Consider the following 18303-nt stretch of genomic DNA (forward strand, 5'->3'; position numbering starts at 1 on the left):
TCTATTAGAGCACACAGTTTGATCATCTCATCTGTTCTATTCACACTGCACATAGGTGATAGCGTAGGTGTGGCCTTTAGTTGCCTTTAATAAAATACTCTAAAGATTCAGTCATTGTGGACTAATTTACTGTACAGTACCTCAGAAGAGCAAATCCAAGATATGGTGGGCAAATCAAGCTAGAGGTATATACTGAACCTACAAATGTGTTGTCTTGAACTTCAGTGCTTTAGGCCCTGCGATGATTTCCACTGTGACTGAGTACTCATCTCTCTCTTTCTGGGGGTAAATGGGGAAATTATAGTTTAGTGAGTATACTGTAAATATCTAAGTAAAACTACTCATTGTAAGCTTACCGGGAAGTTATTTTCTTACTGCCAACAGCACATTTCTTTATAAGGAAGTTTACAAAACTCAATTTTTTTAGTATTTGAAGTTATCTATCTATTCTAGCATACAGCATTCTGTTATGATTTGAAGCCTTGAGGACTTAATTTTAATTCTCTGATTAAATTCACAGGATCAACAGCAAAGACATTGGAATAGATCTAGAAATACTAAGCAGTATTCACAATAAGAGAAGGGAAAAAACATCACACTGTTAATTTTCACTGTATGATTGATGTAGCCTCTAATCATCAGGGCATGGGTATACTGTAAATCTGTAGTTTTGGAACAAAAATGGCCATATTTATTTTTGTGCCCACTTTTGATAGAATCGTGAAATTCAGTTAGATGATATCCAGGTATGTTGATTTTACAGTTTATAATTTTGTTTTGTGTGGCTGATTGTTGACAATGTCAGGTCTGTTCTAGAAATAAATGTAATAATATCTGCACAGGAATACCTATCACACAAAACCTTACTTGACTTGGCATTGAGGTGAATTGTGCGGCTGCAGTGACTTGTCTAGTTACACAGGTTTTCTTGTCAACAACTGATGAAAGAGGTTTGAAATTTGGCCCCAACACTTTATGGACGCACCCGTTCAGTCACCGAAGTTTCATTCTAAGTCAAATAAAGCTTCCATTACAAGGTTTGTTCATGATCACATGACATATTTTAGCAAATCTCCCAAAACACATACTTTCCAAAAACTATTTTTGGTAACATAGTAGCATAAAAAATTATAGGACATCATCAGAAACTTTTATAACAAATTAAAGAAAGCCAAGGTTAACGGTTTGCTAAAGAAATTATTACAGCTTATTTGCTTTGGTCATTTTTTTTAATCCTTATTAAATAAAGTGAATATTTTCTGGCTCCAAAATAGCTTTCCGTATTTTTATATTCATACATAAGAACATACAAAGAACATAAAAAATTTATTAAAAGGCATATTTGTTTATCTAGCAGCTAAGATGCCCCAATATCTCTCATCTCATCTCAGTCTTCTTTAAGGTTTCTTTCTTTAACTACATCTCTCAATTGTTTGTTCCAGATTCCCACAAACCTACCTAGATTTCCAACTAAAAGATAGGAAGACATTTTTCCTTCGTTACCAGTTCATAATAGAAAAATGTGTTTTGTTTTTTGTTTTTTCCAAACAGTATAATTAGTTGTTGGCCATGTGTAAAAGTGAAAAATGTTGCACGTATTGAATTAGCTGCTGGTAAAATTGAGTTGAAATACTGTACGTGTTTTAATACATTTTTATCAATGCATCACAGCACAGTACAGGATACATCAAAAAGCTTGCTGTGCATACAAATTTGTATTGCACATGCCAGAAAAGTGCTACAGTATATTCATAATACTATTCAAATAATATTCTTAATACATTTACTACCAATTAAAATGTTTGTAAAAGCTAATCTGCTGTGCCTCATTTGACTTTATAAAAGCAAGTACTAAAATTAACTAGAAGCTGTAGTTACAGTTATTTCCATTCATCTATTCATTCTTCCAGTTTTCTGTCAGTTCTGGGTGATTAAGTTCCCACTTTGAGATGTTCTTGTTATCTTCAAGCAATATGAGACATTGGTGTTTAATAAATATTTTACTGAAATGCAGTGATAAAACATAAGAGATAAGGCAGGCAGTTTTGTCTACATGCACTGACTATTTATCTTTCTGTATGTTTTCCTAAACCGAAGCTAAAAATGACACTTACAAATTCTTTGTCCCTCTGAGACTGATTTCACCAATATAATTTTCATTGACTAATATGATGTCCATTTATGTCCATTTATTTGCTTATTTTTCTTCAATGCTGTTCAAAATTATGTTTCATTCCTTCTTTCCATCTATATATGAGGACTGTAGGACTTGAGTGTTTTTTTTTGTTGTTGTTGCTTTTTGCCCATTATGCTAGATTAATGACATTTTCTCAAAGTAGTAAATGATATCCCAATAATCACGTATGTCAGCATGTAAAATTTTGAATGTTGGGTTCATTTGATGTTATGAAATAAGCTATGAACAACAAGCTGATCTTTCTACAAAACTTATGTGAAGATTAGAAAGTCAGAACAGTAAGCACCTGTCCGATGAAACAAGAAAACGAAAATTTGTCAGTCTGCAAAGTTATATTTACTAGCAGTAATCAGGGCCTAGACAAGATCATTGCAGCCCATTTATCCAGTTACAGCTTGTTGGGTCCTTTTCAGTTAAATTTTCTAAAAGTTGCTAAGATGCTACTTTAAATAATAATGCTAGGCAGATGGTTCCATATATTTATTATTTTTTAAATGAAAAACATGTTGTTATTATGTATACATATGATGGGCTCATAAATAATTCCCAGTTATGCTTCCATGCCCTCTGTGAGTACATGGATAGAGTTTTATCTGTACACGTTAGAATTTCAGGTTGTCTGTTGTCTACAAAGGTTAAACTTTTCTCTTTCTCCCTGATAATTAGCTTCCTGTTGTCCTGAAATATGTACACATAGCAGGCACATTGTCAATTGTGTATCAGTCTAGTGGCATTCAGAATATCCATCCGTCCATCCATTATCCAACCCACTATATCCTAACTACAAGGTCACGGGGGTCTGCTGGAGCGCAACACAGGGCGCAAGGCAGGAAACAAACCCCAGGCAGGGTGCCAGCCCACCGCAACATTCAGAATATCTCACAATCAAATGTTATCCATGTTTTTTTTTCATGTTTCTGTATAGAAATCAACAATCGCAGCAAAATCTTTAAGTCAACATCTCCTTAATTTTTCTATATATCTTAATATCGGTGACGCAATGCATAAATCCCTTTTATACTAGTTTAGTATATCATGTTCAAAGGCTATCAAAATATGTAAAATAAAGATGAATAACCAGGAATCCTATTCCTGTAACTAGTTAAAGCTAAATTGGAGATACACTGAAAATAACACTCTGCATCACTAATTCTTGCAGCTTAATAATAAGATATACTTAAGGTAACTTAATAAAAGCTTTCTGAAAGTCTAAATAAGGCAAAATTATTACGCACTAAAAGCACCCTTCCATATCTGTAAATCTGTAATGTCCATCTTTTAAGGCACTAGTACTTGCTACTCCCTTTTCTGGGTTGTCAGTATTGGGAACCAGCAAGCACTTCTGAGATATTCATTTCTGGTACAGTGTGCCTCATCTTTCATATCTTCTGATGATATGGATATAGGATTTCTGCTTGGTCTATTACTTTAAATTCCAATTTCCTTTTTTAATGTTATACCACAGCTCATAAAATATTCTATCCATACTTTACAATCCTAAAATACTTTAGAAGAATTTTTTTGCTAGTATCTGCCAGAACACTCTTGATTATCATCATGTACTTATGTCCATGCACCCATCTGTGATCATTTTATTTTTTGCATCCAAATCTCCACGCAAATACTTTTTATGCAGGATGTGTTTTAATAATTCTCTCTTCACAGTTGTTTTATCTGTTGTATCAATCAATACTATAATCATGTTTCAATTGGAAAAATGTGAAGAATAATGAATAGCTGATGAAATATCTGGTCTTCTACCACAAATTGATTTCCTTCTGCATGAACTCCTTTGAGCTCCTTTGTGAGAGAATATAGCCTGGCAATGGAATTATTTTGTTGAAATATCCTTTGATTCTCCCGTACTGGTTTCTCCACAATTCTTATTTCCGACACTGAACATTCCAATGAAAATATCTAATGCTGCTTCACTTGAAGAGACCTTGAAGTATAACAATGGCATAGTGAACGGTGTTAAGTCTTCCATGGAAATTACTTTGATGCCATTACAAAAGATAGTTATGAATGTTTGGTAACCTAGAAAATGGTCAAACCAGTCTGTGTTTTGATTAGTGCAGTATGTATAGTGTGGAAGGTTTATTCACAACTCAAGCCTTTTCTACTTGGTGACATGGTTCTTCACATTAATGAGATCAGGCAGCATTATATATGGTGACTATTTGAATTATTATTTGCATTGTATGCATTTTCCCTAATCACGAAACTCATTAGAAAGGAAAATGAGTAAAGAATAAACAGAAAAAAAAAACAGATAACCATGCCACACTGGTGCTTTCTTTGATAAGGTTAACTACAAAAATATCTAGGTCTCCTAGCTGCTTATATGCCCTTTCACTCTTTATTATTCACTTTGCTTCAAATTAACATAAAAATAAAATTACCCAGTGTGTCTTATTTTGAAACAGACTGGAAACTTCCAGTCATAAGTGTCTACTATAGACAAGGACCTCTTGTTGGATATAGTGCCAGGTCACAAACTTACTGAACTTACTTGCATAGAGAGCTTCAATTATATACAGTCAGCTACTGTTTAATTTCATTATCTAGCAACGTGAGCCAGAAGTTATATCCTGAGATATGACTTGAGGTGCCTTTTTGTAATATCTTATAATCTACTTTGTTTAGTCTCAGTCAGCTCCTGCAATAGAATTTATGTTTCTTTTGTCCATCTTGCACACTATGCATTTCTAAAAACAAATTCATATTATTATTGTAGTTTTATTTTCAATTGATTTTCATTGAAAATTTCATACTTTAGAGTTACACTTGCTTCTGTATTTTCCAAAAATTTAAGTTGAATTTTGTCAAATTTTTAATTACTCTTTTTCCATTTTCCATTTGCTTGACATAAAGTACGTAGTGGCTGAAAGTAAAACGAGTCAATGTAAACGTTTCCAAGTTTAATGAATCAAATGAAAGGAATATGAAGGAATAGATGTTCAAATACTTTAGCAACCATTTTCAGTTTAGTCAGTATCAGTTTTTTTTTCTCTGGGCCTCAATAGGAATGTGTTTTGAATGAGACATGATATGCCAATTGAATTCCTATTGATGTGATAGCCAAATTTTGTATGATTTATATATTGAACGACTAATCTCCAAAGCTCTGGGATTCCATGGGATTACTGTAAATATTGTCATTATTTACAAAAGTGTCAGTCTTGTCAAAAATCCAAACAAGAATTATATAAAAAGGGAATTGTGGGTATTTATGGGATTTGTGGCCATTGATTAGTATGTACTCTGTACATGATGTGTTAGAAGTTTATTGGTGCTCATCATCTGGTTTGCAACCTGAATGATCCTATGGACCTCATCAAAATAAGTGAAAAGATGAAGATTTCAGACTATATGAACTCATAATATGTGGAAAAAATTAAGATAAGTCAAAGGTTGAACATTTCAGACTAAATAAGGCCCCATACTCACTTGAAAAATACAAACACAGTATTTTAAAAGAACTCTTAAGACATGGATGACTCGCCACCAAGAAAGAAAACATGAATTCTACTTTGCATTATATTGTCAACCCATCCATCTGTCAGTTGTACCTAACGCACCAAAAATCATGTTAATTATGATGGGATCTGAAATGAACAGTTTATGTCTTTAATGTTCAAATTTATTACAGTTCAAGGTGTTTTAACCACTAGTCCTATAGAGTTGATTACGTTTTCCATAAAAAGAAACACTAGACCTTGGATGACCATATATATAAGATGAAATCACCATCGGAATCTGGTGTTTTTTGGGATGAAGATCCAAAAACTTCTGAAGTTTCGTGTTTGTGCAGATTACGAAAATACCTGGAAGGGTGAACACTCAACAGCAAAGTCATATTACTGAAGTCTGACAGAGTTTTTCAAGAATTCCTTACATTAAGAATGAGTTCTTCCATTAAGTGTCTAAACCAGTTGTATTCATTACAGAGCTGCAGATAACCACGACCGTTCTTGGTAAGCACTAATCCATGGTCATTCATACAAGCTAATCTAGATTCAAGCAAATGGTATTTCTTTGGAGCAAATGTGAGTACTTGGAGATAAATCCAAATAAGCAGGAACTGGGAAAAAAGTCAAATCTAGGTCTCTGGAGTATGAATATGGCCTGTAATGGATTGGCAGCCCATGCACAGTGTATTTCTGTTTTGTTCCTGATGCTGCCAGGAAAGGATCTGGCTGCTCCTTACCCTATAAAGGAAAGAAGAAATTGGATGGATGGATATTTGTAGTACTAGGGTGCTGTACCGTGTTAGCCATTATGAATGTAGAGAAAAGCCAAGCTAAATGACACCTTTTATTGGCTAACTAGAAAGATTACAATATGCAAGCTTTCGAGGCAACTCAGGCCCCTTCTTCAGGCAAGATGTAATTGATTACATCTTGCCTGAAGAAGGGGCCTGAGTTGCCTCGAAAGCTTGCATATTGTAATCTTTCTAGTTAGCCAATAAAAGGTGTCATTTTGCTTGGATTTTCTCTACATGGATGGATATTGAAAGAGATGAGTTCTGTTAGTACACCTCTGTCCATACTGATCATCTAAGCATTTCAGTGGGGCCTTATAAAGACAGAAGGAACATCACGTACTGAAAAAAATGTTAATGCAGTCTGATTGCTATTTCTAAGAACTTGTAAAGAAACAAGCAATGAAACAAAAATATAGAGCTGTAAAGAAGGTGAATCAAGATTTCTCTGATAATGTGGGAGATGAACATAAAAACACAAGGAAGCAAAGCCAGCCATAGGTCATTCACCAAGTACGCTGTGCACAATGCTGAGCACACCAGTGCCCAGTTTAAAAGCTGAGGTACAGCCAAATTATGACAATAAGGAAAATGTGGGCATCCAAAATGTTGCTGTAAAAATCTTGCAAGAGTAAATGACTAATGGTCTGACTTTCATAATCTATAATATTAGGCCACGCTTTAAATGCTTGATACTGCTGCAGTTAAAAGAGTCCATTTCAGTGCTTAACCTGTCCAGCTGCCCTCTGCTTCCATTTATTTACCCCTAAACTGTACATTCTTAGGTTTCTTTTATTTCTCCACGAAAAAGTGAATTTGGCTGACAGACTGATAAAAAATGTAAAAGAATTTACAATAAAGCCCCAAAGCTGGGTCTGCTTTCCAGTAAAAGTCAATGATGTTTTGTAAGTGCTGGTTTGATGGATTTGCACACATTTAGGGAAGTGAAAATGGACAATATTTTACAGGTCAAATAAAAAGTGGCATATTTAAATGTTGGGATATACATGAGTAAAGGCTGACTTTACATTTAAGACATGAGTTGATGTTTCCATGAGCTTTATAAATTTGTGAGTAAAAATGCTTTGACTGGTACTGGCCCCCTGAGAAATTAATCAAAAAACAGTTTTATTGTCTGCATTTTTTTCCTTTGGCAGCTTAGGAGAAGCAGAATGTAATGAGATGTTCTTGTTTTTTCAACTGAAATGAACTGTTCTTTTTTTTATAGCCCGATAATTAATCACTTATATTCTTTTGTATATTGAAGCAGAGAGCTACTACACTCCAAAGACTTAACAATTGCATCAAGATCAATAGACACCTACATCCTAGCCTTCAGACCTGAGTTGTTAGGCCCATCATTACCACCTAGATTTCACAAGTAGGTCCCTGAAATCACTCAGTTACATTTATTCCATGTGCAGATTGTCATCCATCTGTCACTTGCACACATTCTCTAATTCCCAGCAGTACAATGAGGATATTACAGGAGAAGGCATCTGTCTTTGAAAAAAAGGCAGCCAAGCAGCGTGTCGTGACGTGAACTGTTTTGCCTATACAAGCTGGACACTTGGGCAGGGTACTTGAATATTTCTTTTGGTACTTTCACCATTAGATGATTACCATTAATGAGTGGACTACCTCAGTCCCTATCACTTAATGGTACCCTCAACAAACAGCCCAGTCACTTAAAGATTGTGAGAAAGTCTATGCTATACCTCTCTTGGCTAAATTTTAAAAGATGGGAGCTCCTTCCCCAAAAGTACCCGGTCTGAAGCCAGTGCTACCCTAAAACGGCTCTGCATGACAAAATGGGGAGTCAAAACGCTGATTTAAAATTGAAACCCATGTCCGTATGTTCTATAAAACTGTTTCAATTGGACAGAAAATGGCAATTCAGTCCCCGTGCAATATTATATTAGTAGAATAATGATACCAATTTGTTATTGCATGCCTGTTAGTTATATCAATGTTAGAACTATCATCATACTCAGATCAAAGTACAGTAAGTATATCAGCTTTCAGGTCTGTTGTTTAGCATTTGGTCCTGCATACATTGTCATACCAATGCATCGACCCAATATAATGCATTGTGGTAGCTCTGTTGTAGTTCAGTGGTCATTATTCATGTTCTGTTGAAGAACAATAAAATTCATTCCACTACTGTCATCCCTTTGTCCTGACCAGAACAACTTGATCGTGTCGAAGATGGCATGAACCATATCAACCAAGACATGAAGGAGGCCGAGAAAAATTTAAAAGATTTAGGCAAATGCTGTGGCCTTTTCATATGTCCTTGTAACAAGTAGGTACTGGGTGCCGGCTCTGCTATGTGGTGGTGTCCAATCTGTTTTTTTTTTTTATTTATTTAATTTTTTTTTATTATTCTTTTTTTTTTTTTTTTTTTTTTTTTTGTCGCAGTGAATGTCTGAAGTTTTTTGTCTCTCTTCTTTGTCCTTTCTTTCTCATCCGCTTCATTCTGTGGGGATAAAATACTTGTGTTTAATCAGAACAACTGGAACGGATCGAGGAGGGAATGGACCAAATCAATAAGGACATGAAAGAAGCAGAAAAGAATTTGACGGATCTAGGAAAATTCTGTGGTCTTTGTGTCTGTCCATGTAACAAGTAGGTGCTGCCTGCCTGCCTGCCTGCCTGCCAAAATGACCAATAATAAAAGAAAACTTCTCTCTCTCTCTCTCTCTTTCTACATACATGCACTTTATTAGACAATCTCAGTTCATCCATGCTAGGGAACTCGGCAGGATGAGCATGTGGCATGCAGAAGCCTCAGTGCAAATTTATTTCAGTTGCTCATTTCCTAGTGTGTAGAATACCCAGTGAAGTACACTTCTTCAAAATCAGGCATGCTGCAGTGATTCACATAATATCAGTGTCACCATATATAAACATAAAGACACACACACGCACGTTTATATGCGGATATACACACATACAGTATACAGTATATGTGTATATGCAGTATATATAAAAGCATACACACATGCAATATGTGTGTTTTGTATAATGAAAAATAGTGTTTCAACATTTTCATGTCCTGAAGTAACTGATGTAAGAAATCGACACTCCAAAACTCTGCCATTGGTAGTAATCTGCCTTTCTTTAATTGTCAACAGTTACCAATAATATTTATGTTTCACTTTGGTTCCTCATTAACTTTGGAAGAACATTTTGTCCTTCCTGTGAAAATGTTGGCACACTAGCCAGATTCAACTGAAAAATACATGTTCATAAGAGAGAGATTCAGTCGTGCACAGAGCATGGCACCAATCCACTCAATCCACTCAGACCGGACATGAAGTTACCATCTGTTGTGGCATCTAATGAGACACCCAACCAATCAAAACACATCTAAGAGCTGAAGACAAATAATGAAAATGAGTGTGATGCATGGCTACTGTAGCAAGAATGGCCGGATAATTCAGTTGCTGCTGAGACTGATATGCATGTCAGTAGTGATTTAAGCAACAGCGGTTGGCTGATTTTCTTGTTATGAAAGTCTTTCAATACAGTGCAAAATCTCATCAGCTTAAGTTTGGCTGAAATCCTGCTGTATATACTCAGGCTTGCTCTAAACCGTACGAGCCAAAGAGAATGGCAAGTAGTTGTTTTACTTTATTTCTTTGCTATTTTGTTACTTGAGTAAAGATTTTTTTTTTATTATCTGCACAAATTTTATTAACAACCATAAAAGTGATCCGTTGAGCATGACTGAGTCACACGTTTTGGAGAATGCGTTGCATGCAGACTGCTAACAAAATATATCTTTTTTCTTTTATTTAACTGGAGATTTTTATTGTTCAGATGAAATGTTGCTTCTACCTCTTGTGACAAATGTATTAAACCACAGGTGTCATATGTCAAAATCAGTGGTTTAATACGTTTCAGAGTCACCATCGAATATACTGTAGGTTAGGCAGATCAGATATCATCAAACAGCAAAAGTGCCCTGTGGCTTAGATGCTATCTGTGCGTCTTTTATGTACATCTTTAGAGAGATGAATATTTTTTTTTAATTACTGGCAGGCCCCAGTGGAATGAGTTCAGGTGCTACAAGAATGAGAGCCAATTTTAAAGCAAGAGGTACTACAGACATATCATAACCCATAACATGTGAATTGTACCCATAAAATCAGGATTTTGCTATGGCCTAAATTATTTCTGTTGCAGTGTCATCTTTTTGAAAACAAATTTATTTTAAAAGTTAATATCTGATATTCTGAACAATCAAATTATTGAGCAAATACTAGCAGGCCACAACAGCATGTGAATTGCTATGTATCCTTGTTAAAGTAACAGTTTAACTTTTTCCCCAGACTACAAGAATATAGTTAACAGTGGTGAGTACCAGCAAAAAGGTCCCACTCACCCAGTTCTGTAAGGTGGACTTTGCTTAGTGCTGTATGCAATTCTGACTTTAATTCAGAAATCTAGTTATCGAAAATCACTGGCTATAGAAGACAAGACAAAAGTCACCCGTTGTTTTCTGAAGATAACGCAATACACTTCCAAAGGTGGACAGAAAAGGAGCCTTTCCAAATCACAACTTATGGCGAATCAAGAAGCAAAATTATTAGCTGTCTTGAAATAGGTCACTGGGAGCATGCCTAGATTTTCTTTTTCACTATGGCACAGACAAAACTGAAACAAAATACTTTACAATAATACTGATTTTTGGATAGGAGAACCATTTTTGGCCTGTTAGGCCCTCAGGTTCTCTGCAATCATTTTGAGTTACTGCTGAAGCTAAATTTAAGGGGGGGCCATAACTTCAAACTAGGAAAATATTTGTTTTTCTGAAGCACAGCAGCAGTTTACTGAGTACATTTGGTTCTGTCTCGTGCTTACAGGCTGAGAATGACTTAAGTCCCTTTCTGATGTTAGATTGGTTGTTTCGTTGCTCCTGCACTCATCCCACTATTAGTTTTGTCTTAACTGACAAAGGTATGTACATCATCTCTAGATGTACGGTCATCAATTTTAAGTACCGATACATTATTTTGACGCACTAGAACTTTGTCCAAATTGTGAAGTGGACCTGAAAAATACTAATGTTCCTACCTTTACTAGGAGAATATTGACTGGCTTGATTTAGCATTTTTCTTGTCAGCCTAATTGTTTAAAAAAAAAAAACAACATATTTCATGGAAGACAAGCCTATCGTTAACTGGATCCTACAATTACAGAATATATTTGTGATGTGATGTACACACTGTACTTGGCAGTTCTGTTTTCATGTATCCTATCTGTTTGTCTCCCAAACATGTTCTCTGTGTTATATGTTTCAGTCTAAAACAAGAAAATATTACAATGTTGTTTATTTTTTAGTTTAAATTCTGTGTATAATAAACAATGCAAGCTATGTGCACAGTGTAAATTTAATATCTTCCATATTTACAGGGTTCCTATAACAGTTTAAACAACATCTCTAGTCAACGGTTTAATAAAGAAAAATCTCATCTGCCTAATTCAGTTATGAACTTTCAGACCTCAGATTGACATAATGTATACATGTGTGTCAGTCTGGATTCTAATAACCTCTCTGTATGCAGACTCAAGTCTAGTGATGCCTACAAGAAAGCCTGGGGAAACAACCAAGATGGTGTAGTAGCCAGCCAGCCTGCCCGTGTTGTGGACGAACGTGAACAGATGGCTATTAGCGGTGGCTTCATTCGCAGGTAATTTGTTGCGTGGCAGAAACAGTGCACCATAGTTCTACTGTATATGTGGCACCTATTAAAATGATAAATATACTCTGCTCACCTGTATCCAGACCAAAAACTAGTTGGCTCACTCTTCAGTGTGGTCATAGAATTATTTTTGTGGTATCATTTGACTAAAGCCTTCTTTAAGATTTGTTTTATCATGCATTTTGTCTGTTGGTTGTATGTATTTTTTAAAAGAGATTACATGTACACTTATCATTAAAATGTGTATCCAGTGTCCACATCCGCTGTCGCCTTCCTCATGCAAAATTAAGATCAGCTTCTGCTTACAAGTTTTATGCATGCTGATAGGATACACTAATATGCATTAACACTTGTGTCACGTCCAGTTGCTGTCAGTTTCAGAGCCTTTCACAATTCAACAACAAGCACATTTCCACCTGGTTTTTAATAGGGCCAAGTGCTATCTGTTTGTAAACAGATTGTTAATGCCAATTGTAAGGGATGCCAGTGTTAAGTCACTGAGGAACATTTGGTTTTCTGCCATAGCTTTCATAAGTGTGCAAACTAGGTAAAGATAATATTTGTGCTGTCCTGTTTTTGGTATAGAGATTTGAGGACCCTGATTCAGCTTCATCAAACAAGAGGCTCTTTTCTTACTATTGCTTGCTTGGTATCACACTTTAGCTTCTTGCCTCAGAGACTTCTTCTCCATCATTCTTGCTGTTCAGGTTATCAGAATAGTCATCACTGAAAACTTTTTCAACTCATGATCTCTGCTGGTCAGTTCCCCACCGTGTGTCTCCATTGCACTCCTTATCAGCCATGTGTTCAAAGCAGTTTGCTGTTTAGCTCCCCAGTGACTGGTTCTTGATCTAAGTATATTTTCACTTTCAGCAGCTTTCTACCATAATCTGCTAGCATCTGCAGCTCTTCCTTTAGAACATGAACAGTGAAGTTTGCACATAGCTTACCTGGCTTTCTTCCAGTGTTTCTCCTGCCAGTTCCCCTTATTCGCAGCTGTCATCCCAATAAACACTCTAGTGCATTGACAATTGCAAAAAAACTACAAATTTTGTACTTATCCTTCATGTCTAAGGCTATGTCCACATAACTACTTTTTCATTTAAAAATGGCATTTTTAAATTAAAACAATCTCTGTTCATACTAGCATTTTCACAATATTTACAATAGTAATTCACTTCACACTTAAACAACCCCAAATGCATATGACATAGACATTCGCTTACACTGGGCATGTGCACATCATTGAAGAGGTGGTAACCCTGCTGGCCATAGGATTTATCATAAAACTGTAGCAACTGGAACATTATTTGCCTTTGTTGAAGCAGATTGGCGCAGCCACCCTTAGCCCCAGTGAAGGCACTCGGAGACTCAGGACAGACAGCAGAATCAGGCTGTATTGTATGGCGTACATACAGACTCAACTCAGATGGAACAATGAGCCCCCAGCAATGGGCACCTTTTACTCTTATTACAATTCTTATCATTTCAGCCATTATTCTTCATCACCTGACTTTGAGCATTCCATTGCTCTAGTCCTTCCTCTAATTAATTCCACCAATAATTCTTAATTCAGGGGGTGTCAAACCCCGCTCTGTCCATCTTACCTGTTTGATAAGGGCTATTCTCTCCCCCTTCAATCTCAGTGCTTGCTACCATGATTTACAACCAAAGAGTTCACATTCCCTTCTCTAAGCGAGGGGCCCATTCTTCGGCTCTCTAGCAAGTCTGACCTTTGGCTTATGAACAATTGATGGTGTTTTCTGGCTCAAAATAATAAAGAATATGTACACATGAATCGTTTTTTATCCTAACACTCACATGTTTAATGCTTAGTATAAAACAATGCTTACTTTCCCATGTGCTTATATAATGCTTTTCTTGTACGTGTTTTACCAATTATAAGAATACAGTTTTCTATAACTTTTGTGCATGTATGCAACATTCAAACTGCACAAAATGCAATTCAAATGAATACAGGTAAGCAACTCATCAAGCACTATGGAAAGTAACCATTTTATAACTATCTATATTGAAATATTGTTTTTGGACTTTTTATTGCACCATGAAGGGTCCAGTGAGGAGGATCCAATCAAGCAAGGACCACTAAATAAGCACAAATGCTGAAGTTGCATTTTCAGAAACATACAGCTCAGGAGAACATTTTCAAAAGTCTCTGTTTTCAGGGATTGAACAAAACCAGGGCTGTGTGGATGAGTGGTGAAAACTGAGACTAACGTCTGTGGTTTTTAAATGAAAACATAGTGTGGATGGGGCCTAAGATAGTCTATGACTCCATACTTTATGGTAACTCATTCTTCTTACATATCACTCTTTTCCTCTCCGGCACCAATTGTGATGCTGAGTTTTCACATAGCCCCACAGCTATATAGTAATCCTTACAGTGATAAATTTTCCTAAACATGTTCAGTGTATTTGTGCAATAAAAGGAAACATCTTTCTCATTTGTTTCCTTAAAAACAGGATTTTCTTAACCCTTATTTTTACAGTTTTCAAGCTGTATCCACCTACTTAAGTCAGCCCCAGGCTTTGCACTAACCCCCTGCTTCCATGTATTTTGTTCACTCAAAACGTGTCAGTTGTTTAGCTCACGTTTGAGAAGAAACAGTTTAGCCGATCTCACAGCACAGCACAAGTGTGTGTGGGTGGTGAGGAGGAGATGTTTTTGGGAGATGTGAGTGAGCCAGAGGAGTAAGTCACTTGAATTCACAGAACGCAGGCAAGTGGGTGTGCAAGTGCTTAGTACTTGTAACATTTGTGACATGCCATGTCGGTGCTATAAAGGAGAAAAAGAATAAACTGAACCTAGTGGGTAGTTTTCATCATCTCTGGGATAAGTGATTTCCCAATTAATGACATAGTGTGGTTGAATCTTGTTAAAACATGTACATTTATAAAATAAATGAAATACTAAATCAAATGTTTTGCATCCAGTGGACAAAAACAAAATGGCACATATAATACACAATGGATATTTGTTCTTTACAGAATGCGTTTTCACTAAAAGTTTACTGTGTGTAACTAGAAATAATCTTAGGACTGCACAAGTCCTAACAGACTGCTCTATAATTTTGCAGTCAAGTATGTTAATATAAATTATACCCTGAACTACTTCTACGCATTGACTAGATTTAAAATTAGGATTAACATGTGTTTACATTTACCTTCTAGAGACCATCAAATTTACCCACCCTGCAATTTCATTTCTACTTTTTCTTCTTAAGGGCTGAGGGGCACTGGAGTCTGTTTAGACAATGAGAGGTTCAAGGCAATGCCAGAAAGGGATCCAGGCCACAGTTTCACAGGAAACTTTAAAACATGAAACATACCTCAGGGAGAGGAAGATGTATTACATCTTTTGTACATGCAACACTGTTTGTCAAATTAAAAAACTAGTATTCCTGTAATCTTTAAATTAAACAACCTCTTTGAAGAGATTAGAACATTAGAACACTCTAGACGAGAACAGGCCATTCAGCCCAACAAAGCTCTCCAGTCCTATCCACTTATTCCTTCCAAAAAAACATCAAGTCGAGTTTTGAAAGTCCCTGAAGTCTTACTGTCTACCACACTACTTGGTAGTTTATTCCAAGTGTCTATCGTTTTTTGTGTAAAGAAAGACTTCCTAATGTTTGTGCGAAATTTACCCTTAACAAGTTTCCAACTGTGTCCCCATGAACTCATTTAAAAATAAGGTTTAGGTTTAGGTTTAGGTTTCTTTATTTAGTCATGTTTACACAAGAAAACATGAAATTTGCCTTCTCAGTTGCATCTAATAACAGGTAACAGACAGAATGAAATAAAACAGACAAATAGAAATAAGAAAGGTTAAGGTAAGGCAGTTAGATAAAACATATTTACACCAAAAAAAAAAAAAAAAGGTAATAGGATATATCAATTTACCAGTCGATCTATGTTCCTACCCTCACCTATGGTCATGAACTATGGGTAGTGACCGAAAGAATGAGATCGTGAATACAAGCGGCTGAAATGAGTTTCCTCCGCAGGGTGTCTGGGCTTTCCCTTAAAGATAAGGTGAGAAGCTCAGTCATCCGGGAGGGGCTCAGAGTACAGCCGCTGCTCCTCCGCATCGAGAGGAGTCAGATGAGGTGGCTCGGGCATCTGATCAGGATGCCTCCTGGACGCCTCCCTAGTGAGGTGTTCCGGGCACGTCTAACCGGGAGGAGGCCCCGGGGAAGACCCAGGACACGTTGGAGGGACTATGTCTCTCGACTGGCCTGGGAACGCCTTGGGATTCTCCCGGAAGAGCTAGAAGAAGTGGCTGGGGAGAGGGAAGTCTGGGCATCTCTGCTCAAGCTGCTGCCCCCGCAACCCGACCTCGGATAAGCGGGAGACAATGGATGGATGGATGGATGGATGGATATATATCAAAACCTTAAACATTATCTCCGATATTTCTTATTGAAAAGTCGAATGGCACTAGGAAGAAAGGAGTTTCTGGAGCGATTTGTGTGGGTTTTCAAAGCAACTATCCTTCCTGATTTACTGAAGTTTAGTTCTACATGTAATGGATGTCTGTCATCAGTTGAGATGATTTCCAGTTTCTTTAGCATTGCCCTCTGACACACATTAGTCAAATCATCTACATCAGCCCCAATAACTTTAGCTGCATACTTCGTAATCTGCTGGAGCTTTTTTGAGTTTTGGTTTGTCAGACTATTAATCAAGGCAATGAAACTGAAAGTGATGACAGACTGGATCATACTGCGATAGAAGGACAACATGAGGTCCTTGTCTACTTTTAATAGTTTGAGTTTATGGAGGAGAAATAAGCGCTGGTTGCATTTAGAAAATAATTTTTTTGTATTTGTATTCCAGTTAAGATGGTTATCTAGGTAAGTTCCTAAGTATTTATATTCATTCGCTATTTCTACCTCCTCTCCCAGAACTACAATAGGTGAACATACAGATTTCTGTCTCTTAAAATCAAATATCATTTCTTTGGTCTTTTTTACATTCAGAGTGAGAGAATTTTTATTGCACCAGTTTACCATACAGTCCACTTGATTTAGATAGTGGCTTTCATCCTCCCCAGATATGCATCCTATGATCATGGTGTCATCCACATACTTAATAATGAAGCAGTGGTCATTGTTCTGTCTCAGGTCACTTGTGTACAGAGTAAACAGTAATGGTGATAAGACACACCCCTGTGGACTTCCTGTGTTTGAATGAATGGCTATTGAAAAAGTGTCCTGTACTTTAACTGTCTGTGAACGATTTAAAAGAAAGTTCTGAATCCATAGTGTGATAAATGGGTTTACATTCATACTGTTTAATTTCCCAATCAGTATATGAGGCTGTATAGTATTGAACGCTGAAGAAAAATCCAAAAATAGTGCTCTGACATATGAACCAGGCTGATCAAGAAAGGTATAGATTTGATGTAAAATAACAAGCAGAGCATCTTCCACACTTCTGTTTGCACAATAAGCAAATTGATTGTTGTCTTGAAAAGACTTTGTCTCTGTCATTAAAATGTTTTTCACCAAGTGTTCAAAGCATTTCATTGGAATAGATGTAAGTGCCACTGATCTATAGTCATTTAAACAGCTTGGCCTAGAAACCTTAGATACAGGGGTAAATAACAGTCTCGATCTACTATACTAATTCCCTTCATAATTTTAAACACTTCAATCATGTCACCTCTTAATCTTCTTTTGCTTAAACTGTAAAGGCTCAGCTCTTTTAATCTTTCCTCATAATTCAACCCCTGTAGCCCTGGAATCAGCCTAGTCGCTCTTCTCTGGACCGTTTCTAGCGCTGCTATGTCCTTTTTGTAGCCTGGAGACCAAAACTGCACACAGTACTCCAGACAAGGCCTCACCAGTGCATTATAAAGGTTGAGCATAACCTCCTTGGACTTGTACACCACACATCGTGCTATATAACCTAACATTCTGTTAGCCTTCTTAATGGCTCCTGAACACTGTCGGGAAGTCGATAGCTTAGTGTCAACTATGACTCCTAAATCCTTCTTATAAGGTGTACTCTTGATTTTCCGACCGCCCATTGTGTATTCAAATCCGACCTCCCATTGTGTATTGTGGCCTTTTTCAAATAAACATGTTCTGTAAGTGAATTTTCTT

General features: G+C 36.5%; 1 protein-coding gene across 2 annotated transcripts in view; it reads left to right on the forward strand.

Moving 5' to 3' along the window:
- snap25a (synaptosome associated protein 25a) overlaps nucleotides 1-18303 on the forward strand; it is a 113731-nt gene that overhangs the window by 90604 nt on the left and 4824 nt on the right. Inside the window, exons 5-6 of one of the 2 annotated variants that reach the window (XM_028796921.2) lie at nucleotides 8649-8766; nucleotides 12035-12160. In XM_028796921.2, coding sequence (XP_028652754.1) covers nucleotides 8649-8766; nucleotides 12035-12160 — 244 coding nt within the window. Of the gene's footprint in view, nucleotides 1-8648; nucleotides 8767-8971; nucleotides 9090-12034; nucleotides 12161-18303 lie in introns of both variants that reach the window. The other variant, XM_028796920.2, reaches the window with a different exon arrangement.

This window comes from Erpetoichthys calabaricus, chromosome 3, assembly GCF_900747795.2.
Source record: "Erpetoichthys calabaricus chromosome 3, fErpCal1.3, whole genome shotgun sequence".
In the NCBI taxonomy this organism is placed as follows: domain Eukaryota; kingdom Metazoa; phylum Chordata; class Cladistia; order Polypteriformes; family Polypteridae; genus Erpetoichthys; species Erpetoichthys calabaricus.